The sequence below is a fragment of the Drosophila simulans genome, chromosome 3R (genome assembly GCF_016746395.2).
Source record: "Drosophila simulans strain w501 chromosome 3R, Prin_Dsim_3.1, whole genome shotgun sequence".
NCBI lineage: Eukaryota > Metazoa > Arthropoda > Insecta > Diptera > Drosophilidae > Drosophila > Drosophila simulans.
Window position 1 is genome coordinate 27,174,734 of NC_052523.2, and position 11,236 is coordinate 27,185,969.

At 42.8% G+C, this 11,236-nt stretch overlaps 1 protein-coding gene across 1 annotated transcript; it reads right to left on the minus strand.

Annotated features, from left to right (window-relative positions):
* Positions 1 to 3,097: 3,097 nt before the first annotated feature.
* LOC6730301 lies at positions 3,098 to 9,701 on the minus strand. The gene is made up of 4 exons (XM_002105548.4): positions 9,335 to 9,701; positions 4,424 to 4,912; positions 4,079 to 4,166; positions 3,098 to 3,957 (listed from the first exon to the last, which is right to left on the minus strand). Exons 1-4 carry the CDS (start codon positions 9,447 to 9,449, stop codon positions 3,762 to 3,764), a joined length of 888 nt encoding a protein of 295 aa, XP_002105584.1. The 5' UTR covers positions 9,450 to 9,701; the 3' UTR covers positions 3,098 to 3,761.
* Positions 9,702 to 11,236: the final 1,535 nt, after the last annotated feature.

An 11,236-nucleotide genomic window follows, 5' to 3' on the forward strand; every position in this document is an offset into this window, starting at 1 on the left:
GAAGGACAGGACTTTACACAGCCCCTCCATTAGGAAAGGCATCGGGCTGCCCCGAGCCCCGATGTCCCCATGTAGATACATGGATGCTCGATGTGGATACTACATGTGAAGAACCCCTTGCAGTTGCTACTTTGCCAGCTCCTTCCACGGGCCTTTGCCGGCTTGTTTTCAATTATCAGGCATTACACTTAGGTACACACTTTGATACACATCATTGCCTTCCGTGACCTCTGTGCGTGTGTTCTCGTCCTAATCAATGAACATTGAACAACTTCTGGCATGTGGATGGAGTGCGGCTCTTTATGAACACGTCTGCATTTCACATTCACTGAGTGCGAAAGACTCGGGGGAAAAAGTAATGCATACACAATGTACTGCTGGCAGTGATGGAATTTATCCAGCCAGTCGCATCTATATCATATTTTGCAGGTATTCCCAACATTATCTTTACCTTTTGAGATGAGTTTACCCCACTTCTTTTAGTAATTGATAGCTTAAGTTTTTATTGCTATTTTATTATACACCTGGGGTGCCATAGTAAAAAAATAAGAACAATAGAACACATTTGCCGCGTAATACATTTCACATCTCCATTATTGTGAAGGTGCAAGTGTGTATCTTCATCTGATTAGCGACTGCACCATTAACCCCTTGAGGCCTACACGTATGTGCGAGAAAATTGAAATTGGCTCTCAACTAGATTTCCCCTCTTCCCCCTTTCACACAGGCTTTGAGTGAACAATGACTTGGCATATTTTAATTAACCCATTGTGCCAGAGTTCCTGTTTCGCGCCAACAATTATCATTTGCGAACGCATTCGCACTGCGCTCGACAAAACGACGATGACAGTCAGCGGTTTTTAATTAACTTTACAAGTCTCGCGTTTCTGCGGAAACTAAGGACTAAAAATAGCGGGTTGTGGTTGACTTTGATTTTAGCGAGCTTTGGAAAATTGTACAGAAAATAGGGGAAATGCTTTACAGGAATGGGCTATAGCCGGAGGTTTTCAATTTGTTTTAAATTTAAATACTTGTGGCCGTTTTCAACGACGTAAAAAGGATCTCTCATTAATAAAATAATTTGAGCTGGACCAATTTAAAGATAGCTCATGCAAAAACCATTTGCAGCAGTTTAAGGAATTTCCTTTGTTACATAACGGTGGTAAGAAATGTAACCCCCTCTCCCGCCTCATACTTTTATATAGTTTTTCAACCGTTTCCAGCTATTCTTCGGTTTTGCGAAGTTTTTGTTATGTGTGAAATTTTGTGCTCGCCGCAATTTTCCCTTTTGCTGGCGCCTTCGAAAGTCCTTTGTCTGCGGTCCCCGTAATGTGTGTGTTTTTTCGTGGGTGGCTTCCAAGGCAACTCGGAGCGTCTTAATTAGCTAATGGTTGCCTTGCTGCCTTGCGGCCTTGCAGGCACGAAAAAGGGCTTAGACTGCTTGTCGGCTCAAACTCAATTTGCCTCGTTACAAATTGGCCTGATTGGCATGCAAAAAATGCCAGGTTTTCCTCGCTGCATTGATAATAATGCAGGTGCTTCTCCATTTTGTTAGAAGCTTTGATGGCCTGTCAGAGGATTTACGGAAGCGGTGGAAATGCAATTTTCCTTCAGCAGCCTGCAGTCCTACCTCCCTACTAATGAAGGCAATGCAATTTAAGGTGGATCAAAACTCACCTAGACGAAACATCGGCTAAAAGGACACTTAATGGTTTATGGAAATTTCTGCTCTTGAATGGCCTTTTGGAAAGCGAGTTTTAATATGTAGCCACATAAACATTGCGCCGACCCTGTGGTTTTGTCTATCTGGATGACTGGCTTTTATGTAAATGCCGCCTGGCCAACAGTGCGTATGATGTACACATAAAATGTTTACGAGTGCCGTAATAAAATCAAATCAAAATTTAATGCTTACACCAGACTGGAGTGGAGATCCTTTTATGGCTTTGCATCCATCAAAATGTCAAATGAGCTGTCCACACGAGGTGGTTCTGGACATATGCTTAGCCCAGGATTCCCAATTCCCGGACTGAAACCTTTTGTTTTCCCCCTAGGAGCGCACACTCTGGACCTGGAGCATCAATCAGGTTTTCGTGGTATGTAGGAGTAGGTATTACGGTGGAAAACTTTCTGCTAATCCATTTTACGTGCCTGGGATGGATATTCGTTTCAAGGGCAAGGCCAGCAGCACTCCGGATCATTCGGTTCTCTGTTCGAGCATGAGAAATGAATTTACTTATCTGTTAGGGTAAATTCATGTTGCCCCACTCCCCATGGTGATTTCTACTGGCTGATTTCCTCTTCCGGCGAAAGTCGTCATCAAAAAACCCAAAACACACAAGTCCTTTCTCGTTTAATGTATGCGAAAAGATATGGGGGAGGGGAGATTTTATTTGAAAACACACGCTCCCTGAAGCTGCTCAAAGAGAATATATATGTATGTTTAATGTATATAACATACACTATTTATAATGATAATATTTGTTATATAAAACGTATTTATCTGAAAGAGCACTCATCCTATTTATTTAAGAACATAGAAACCGGATGCAAGCAGTTGCATGGCAAGCAGAGCAGCTTCCCCCAAGCAGTTTGTATAGATGTTCGTGCCAAACAGTTATCGCAGCTCGATGGTCATTAAACCGAAATATGAACCCTTTTGGCCAAACGAAATTGCTTACCGAAGTGCGAGAGACATTAGCAAATGTGTATGGTACTTAGAGGAGCTCGTTCGAGGTTAATGCTGAACTTTTGCGGCGGAAATTATTTTTGGGGGCGAGCTTAAATGACCTTGAAGACGGGCAAACTTTTTCGCCTACAAAGCAGCGTGCTGATTTCGCCCACTTCATTTGCTCATCATCAAGTCAATCAAGTTTTAATGATGCCACAATAAACCCCGCATCGCCCGCTGAATAATTTAAGAAATGTCCACGGGGCGTTATTATTTTCTGGGAGTTGTGTTGTTTGTCCAGCCCCCAATATTGCGGCATACTTATGATCTCAGGGGGATAAATCTGAAATTTTAATTGCTTGCCATTTTCCTTAAGTGTCCAGCAATAACTGGAAATTAATGGAATTCTTAATGAACGAGTACAGATTGCTGAACATGCTTCGGTTTCGCACAGTTTTATTTATTGAAAAATACATTGGGTTTTCTTTGGTTTCTCATTTGGTAAATAGTTTTGCATTTGTCCTGGGGCTTACACATATGTCGTTAATGATATGATTTCCATTTATGGAGTTTCGTATTCGACTAGCTCATTTTACACACACATAGATATACATTTACATTTATATTTATAACTTGGTTTTTAGACCCCCAGCGGGGTCTCTCGTAGTTGAACTCTAAAAGTACAGACAACACACAGTCCACAAGTATTTTATATCTTGTCCTGGCGTCTCTTCTTGTTTTTGTTTATCGGTTTTTTGGTTTCTTGGTTTTTGCTATTGGGTCCTGGCCAACAGTTTTCATTGTTTGGCTTGCGGCTTTGCGTTCGGCCAGATTGGGGTTTAATTCATTTTCATTAGGGTGACAAGCGGTCCGCCCCGTGTGTCAATCTTCATCAGAAGATGAGCGCCCAATTCCAAGTTGGATGTCCTCCCAATTCCATCCCTTCCACTTGGCGCCGCAGGATATTCCGCCCAGCATTAATGGGGTTGGACGGCTGGCTACTTTTCGGCCGGGTTGATTCAAACCCAGTCCTGCCCCTCGCCTTCCCTTCAGTCACTGCCATCCTTCAGCACGGCCCGGTGTCCGGTATTTACAACAGCCTCTCCAGATCCTCACTCTCCGCGTCGCTGATAAAGGAGTCGGTGTCCGTGAAATAATCGTCGTCGCACCTGTTCCGGCGACAGCAGACCCTGCGACCAATCTCCTCGTCGCTCCAGTGCTCAAATTCCTCCTTGTGGTGCTCCAGCAGCATTAGCGACGGGAACAAACTATCGCAGCCACTGCAACTGGTGGAGGCAGGTCGGGAAGTCGCCAGGAAGGCCCGCAAAAAAGGGAGAGAAAGCACGGAAGAAAGGCGAGAAGTAGATGAAAAGCGAGAGCTAGCTTAATTAAGTGCATTTCCCTTACCCGAAGTGTCGCTTCTTCTGCTGGTGCGATGCCAACTGGCGGTGACAATGGAAAGCTCGGTCGCACACGTTGCAGGTGAGTGATTCGTCTGAAAATTGGGTAACTATAAAGCAGGCTTCGGAAACAGTGTTCATCTGATGTGGAAACATTTCGGGAAACAGGTGGTAACACAAAAGTAAAATCTAATAGTTTCAAGTTCAGTAAATGAACATATTACTAAGAGTATCTCCGATTATATAAATTTAATTTACAAACAAAGGCTGTCCGCCCATTCGAGGCCCCACTGTTCCTCATCCGCCTGCATCGCCTGCATTATCGCTGGGCTTTTGTGGACCCAACACTCACCGTAGTCATCATCGTCATCCGCCATGGCCAGCGCATGCAGACGACTTATTGTGTTTTCGTTAATCTCCTTCGATGTTGACGTGCTGCCTGCGCCGAGGTCCTTTGATGTTTTGGCTTTCGCCTGGCACAAGCCCAGTTCGCAGAGGGCGCTCTCCACCTCGTAGTTGCCCTGGCAATCGGCATCCATGCAGGGCAGGAGTGCCAGGTTCCCGTTTCCACTCCCGTTCCCGTTCCCATTGCCGTTCCCACAGCCAGCCGCTCCTGTGGATCCCGAGCCTGAACCCGAGCCCCCGTTGACATTGACGTTGCCATTGGCTTCTCCTGCTGCCTGACTGCTACAGCCGGCGGTGGCGGAGTTCGCTGCCAGCATTTCGAAGTCGTCTAGCTCATCGAACGGATCATCGATTTTGTGGCCAAGTGACACGGCATCGTCGGCCTCGGCACTCAGTCGTCCATATGCCTTCCGTGGGGGCCGCTTCACATATTTGTCTGCCATAAAATGAGGTGGAAAATGCATGAAAAACTTTGCTAAATAAAAGCCTGTTCGTATTGATAAAACATTCTGTGGAAAATGTAGCGAAAGTCCTTAGGGGTTCGTTTTCTGAACGAGCTTTATGGACATACTTTTGCTTTTGAGCTGGTTTCTATTCATGGTTCAACACAAAAGTATGTATAAGTGTTTTTTGTAAAAAACAGATATGTTTTTTATATTTTAAACATACACTAAAGGGAACTTTATATATATTTTTAAGCTTGCCTTAAAACCTAAGCGGTTGCTGTATTCTTATAATAATGGAATAGATAATAGTTATTACAGTCTGAATGTAAACATATTCGAAAAATTCAATTGACTCACATCTCTAACTGAATGAAAACGTAATATTTTAAATGTTTTTCCAGTACCCGGGAAAAAAACAATTCAAACGCAATCGCTTTTTGATTGCTTTTGAATTGCTTGTGCTGTCGGAGGGTTTTGAACATATTTTTACTGTAACGCGTTAGTTTTTTCAGTGCATAACTTTTGTTTCCGCTTTGTGGGGCAAGTTTCTTTGTTATTGCTGAGCGTGGAAATTGAGAAATGTGCCTCAATGCATCAGGCAATTTATGGAGGCTTTTGTGCCGCTTTTGATATTTGCAGAAGACCTGCCGTTGAGACAAAAAGTTTCCGCTCTTCCTTATATTTGCCTGCATGTCCTCGACGTCCCGAAGTGATAAAATGAGATTTATTGTCGGCTTTGTTTGTGCACTGTAGGTTTGTGATTGGGGAAAGGACAATAAATATAGTGGCTGGCGGTGAGATTTGGAAAGCCTTTATTTACGGTCCCAAAAATATATGGTGTGCTGACTTGGCCCTGTATTTTTATGGCGCACTAGCCGTTCGAGCTCCCATTAGCAGCTCATTATGTGGGCTTGTCTTTGTGCGGGCTTTAATTGCAATCGAGTTCAACAGTGCGTATACGTGACGACACGAAATTGGCCATTCGCACGGCTTAATCGTATTTAAATGCTAAAATAAACTAAAGTCGAAGTGCTCAAGCACGTTGCTATAGCAAAGTCTTTAATTTCTGTGGCATTTCGAGTTCGTTAATTCCCGACAAGAAAATGAAATTAAAATGATTTAATGGATTAACAAATCAATTAAAATACATTTCATTTGAATGAATCCTATATACTCACTAAAATGGTGATTAGAACCTTCAAACAAACGCCTTGTGACGACTTTATTATTTAACCACAAATAAAAAACCATTAAAAGCTCGTATTGTTGAGGCAGCCCAGGAAAAAACGACCATGAATATTAAAAGTGAGTCGAGAAATGGAAATAAAAAACGCATATGGGGAGAAAACATTCGCAGAATATGACGGACGGAGTGAAAAACTGGTGGAAAGCCGGCCGAGATTGGTGTCGAAAAGGCGCCAGACCGTGAGGCGAACTAAAACTCAATTTTATCGTCAAATTGTGGACCGCAGAGCGGCAAACATTTACCGCGATGTTTTCTGCTCTGGGACTTGGATGGAAATTTATGACCACGGGCTTTAAGTTTGCCCCGGACTCGTAATCTCAAAAGATAAAAGTTTCTCTCGATTTTACTTTAGAATTACAGCACAAATTATTACAAATGATGCCGCCCGCCGGCAAGAAAATATAAATCATGGCTCGGAAATGCTGGAAAAGCTGGAAAAGCGTACAGTGCAGACAGGACCGGCGATATTAATACGCCAGATAAATGCCTAATAATTCTTCTCATGCTGCGTTTAGGATACACACTCGTTTTCGATGCCTGCCCGAATGGCAACCATAATTTATGATACATTTTGTTTGCCCCGTTGTTATTTTTATTATTTCTGATGTCTGACCAAAGGCACGAACTAATGATGCCGGCAGCCAAAGTGAGCCACATCTGATGGCATAGAAAACCAAAGCAAACAGAGCTGGAAAAAACCGAAAATCAAAACAGACATCCTGCAGGACCTTCGGCTAATTGGTAGCAGAAACAGCAGTGTTCAAAATAATAATGTGAACATTCGATAAATAGTTTAAAGGAAATAAGTTTAATGGAATTACTCATTATCTTTTTAAAGCTTTAAAAACTTCCTCCTACCAGTAGAAAATAAAGAAAATCGTTTGTATTATGTGAAAATACGTATGATATTTCATTTTGATTCCCCCAACGCTTGTATTACGAGAAAATCCGCTGCTAATAAACAAGTCCTTTCCCTAGTTTTCCCCATTAATCATCATTTGTACGATGATATCTGTGTGTGGACATCAGACATGGTGGCATAACAACATGCCTAGGCTAATTGCCATTGCTTGTTTTACAATTCTCCAAATTGAATGCACAAACGCATTATTATCAATGACAAATGGCTGTCATAATATCGGTTAATGCCGCGGCCATATGTTGCCCAGAATTTGCATAACGCACATAAATCTCGGCCACGCCCCCTTTTCCGCCCCGTGGGCGAACAACAGTACATATGTTGACAAAAGCTTAAGGGCGTCGTCTTGTTTTTGCTGTCACTTGTGCGAGTTGGCAAATTAAATTTTGTACGATTAAATTTCGCGCCTGCCACGGGTGATTGGAAACATTGTCGTTGCTATTAATGTCATAAATGTTTGCGAATTTGCAAAGTGAGTAATGGCAATTTGCGATGTGCGAAAAAGCTTTCAATTATTGTCCTGACATTAAGGACATTGTTTACGTATCCATTCTAATGGATTTATCTGTGGAAATTCATTAAATATTAATTGTTTTTCTTCGCCAAGGCGAGAACTGTAGATAAGGTGGTGAAAAGTGGGTGGCTCAAGCAGAAGTCAACTTGTTTTTCTTCTTGGCAACAGCTGCTGGCAGTAGTAAATCAAATGCCAGAAGCCCCTTAAGTAACTTTATGTGCCATAGCTGTTTCGTAGAGTAAACAGCAGATTTATATACTCTTCATTTTTCAAACATAATTATACGTACAAATAATCGAAAGTTTCCAATTTGCCAAAAGCAAATTCAATCAGGGAAAATCAATACTGCCAAAAACTATCCCGTTCGCCACAAAAACAAAGGAAGTTGGTAAACATAATTTAAAATTTCTGATTAACATTTTGATTGCATTTTACCCATGCTGGCTTTTAATTTGCTTCGTGAACATACGCTAATTATTTTATAATAAAAACCGGATTGAGAATCGGAATAAAGCCGCAATTTATTTATGGTCGCTTATTATTGGTATGTGTCCGTTGTTATATATTCATGTGATTCAGGTCTGGGCACCTAATATATTATTGATGGATGCTTAACATAAAAGTGCAGCAACTTTCAATTTGCGCGACAGAATCAACAAAGCCAACTAAAAATTTCAATTACCAGCCATCAGCAAAATCCCCCCCAGAAGTATCCTTTATTTTCCCCCAGCAATTTTCCTGGCGGGTGCGAGACTTAGCGCTTAGACAAAAGCATCTTGGGGCCGAAAGCCCAAAGTGTTTTCTTTTCGACAGTCACATCCGCACCACGTTTTCTGCGTCGCTCACACGTGCAGAGCCTCATTATTGCGTGGGTTGTAGGATCTCGATGTTATTTACTTTGCCTCGTTTCCCCCAGTTGCTAACATAAACCCCCCCACCCCCTCAATGTTTTTCCACTTTTCCATACGGCACAGATAAAGGCAAACAATAGGAGTGTGCAGGCAAGTAGAATATACATTTATTCGGGGCCTATACTCACCAAGTCATTTCGGGAATTTTAATTAACTTGTTTAGATAACGAGCGAGTGTTTGGCTTATGAATGAAAGCCAGGTCTGAACTGATACATGTCTGGCATGGCAAATCGAGAAAATCGTGAAATGCACCTCAGCAGTTGAAGGGAAATTGACTTGTTGAAATTCCTGCTTGGAAAATGTAGATATATCTGCAAGAAGCCAAGATTGCCAGCTTGATCCAGTTGGCTTTAGTCGTCAGCAATCATGTTCCCTATCAAGATTTAGTGCTTTAGTCTATGATCTGCTTAATTTTCATGCATGTCATATTGTAATTTAATTGATTACAGGAATGAAACGAGCTGACAATTGCAAGTCAATCAATTTTAAGTGATTCGAGTTACGTTTCAGGCACCCAGAGTGCAAAGTAATATATGAGAATGGAATAGAGCTCTCGTTTGAAGGATTTTAAATAACAAATTTGTACATATCTATGAGATGTTAAAGATACCCAACTGATCCTTGGAATAGAGCTCCTTTCCTCGTTTACCATCCAGTAAACTCCCCAGCTTGATATCAGTACTGCAGCTATTCATGGTTGATTTACGCACAAGTTTGCGACTTAACCCGATTAGTTCGCTAATTATTGATAAATTATCCTAATTGAGGGCGGACTTTTGCAGCCAACTGGACTAATTGATGGCCCAGGTGTGGGAACTAACCTTGTGTGCTGTTGCTGTGATTACCGCCGTTCGAGTTGCTCTTGGAGAAGCTGCAGTTGTTGTTGAAGGAGTTGAAGAAGTTGGCGGCACCGGTGCGCCGTAAAATCCAAAACATGGTTGCAGGTGTGCAGCAGTGTATCCTGATTAATGGGCTGTCGGAAAATTCCAGTTGATATGCTGCAGCGCCCTGAAGTAGGCAACGAATTATGCCAACTGCCTTTCCACCGACGGCATTTTCACGCGACGCGTTCTTGCGCTGATAAGTGGGCTACGGAAAATGAGGCGAGGACGCGACGATAAGCGAAGTCGGAAAAGCCCGGAAAAACTGGCGACCGTATCGTGTGGAAGTCTTCAGCGAACTAACCCGACTTCGGTTCCGCTCTCGGACTTTATACCCCACGAAGGAAAATGAGAGCGAAAATGTCCGTGTAACCACGATGGCTCTCTGCCTCTACGTGATAACGTAGGGACTTACGTTTTCCCACTGCTCTTTTGCTCTTTTGACGTCTGTTGTTGGGAAAACCAACGCTTGGCAAAGGCTAAACTTGACCTTCGTCAACACTTGCATGTCGTTTGGCCCGCTGGCAGCCCATAATTCGTTTTGTTTAATAAACGATTACGTATGCGCCGTGTGGACGAGCCTCAGCTGTCTTGCGACTTCGGGCACTAAAACGCCCATCAATCATCGCCACCGGAAGGGGTCGGCACTTTGTTGTTCCTGTTTAAAGTTTTATATGCTTCTTATCGGGCTGTTCAATTAGACAGCGTCTTTGACTACTTTGCGCACTGGGAGAAAATCGTAGCAGTACATAAAATATATACAATACACCTTTTTTCTATCTCGTCCACTTTGCGATTGCTTTTAACGATTTTTCTCGTACACTTTTCCGTACAAATTTCCGTTCTTTGTGCATATTTATTTGACACTTTCCCATCAGTGTTTGTGACGTGGAAACGGGCGGAAATGCTGAACGGTTAACAGCTGGCAGCACATGCATCCGCATCAAAGTTTCCCCCTGGTGGTTAACGCTGTGGCAAAAACAAAGACATCTCCATTAGGTTGGCGTGTTCTAGGGTTTCAAGTGCAAGTGCAAAGTTCATGTCCTGCGAATTCGTTTATGGTGCACGCGCGGCGGCATTAAAGCGTTTTCCGAGCACCCTCGACTTAAATGCCGCACGACAAATGGTTTTCCGCAGACAAGACTGTGATTTGATGACTCGGTTTCGGTTCGCCGATTTCTGCTGCTCGAGCGGGGTTAAGTTAACCCGATACTGATTGCCGTGGCTTGGATGTGGCCGCCACGAGGGGCAGTAGTCGCCCACACACACACACACACAGAGGACAAGTGACATACGACCCACCTTTGTGCGCATAGTAGAGTCTGAATTTAATATTTAATCAGCGAGGGCGGGCGTTTAACAATTCAAATTGCTGCGAATTGTGTGTTCTGTGAACTTTCGGCATTGGCGACATTACGAATTCATGCGCTACGTGCCAAAGTCACAAATGAATCCAAACGATTCTCCGAATATGTTTGAACTTTGCGAATATGTTGCGCAAACTTTGCCCCATAAATTATGCACTATTAAAAGCTCATGCATAAGGCATGCCCCATGTCCCTGCAGCAAAAACAACAAGGACCTGGACCAGAAATAATAACCGCAACAAAGCATTACACATGGACGGCAATTAGGTCCAATTTCGATGGAAATGCATGGCAAAGTAGTCACTTATGTCCAGTTGATGCAATAGAATGGTTCCACAAATTGTTGGCCATGGAGAACATGACATTTTGGAATTCGATTAGTTTAAATGGCAACGAACGTTGGTTAATCCTTCAACATGATGTAATTCCAATCGGCACATAATTCCCTTGCGGTATGCAAATTAAATTAGCTGAA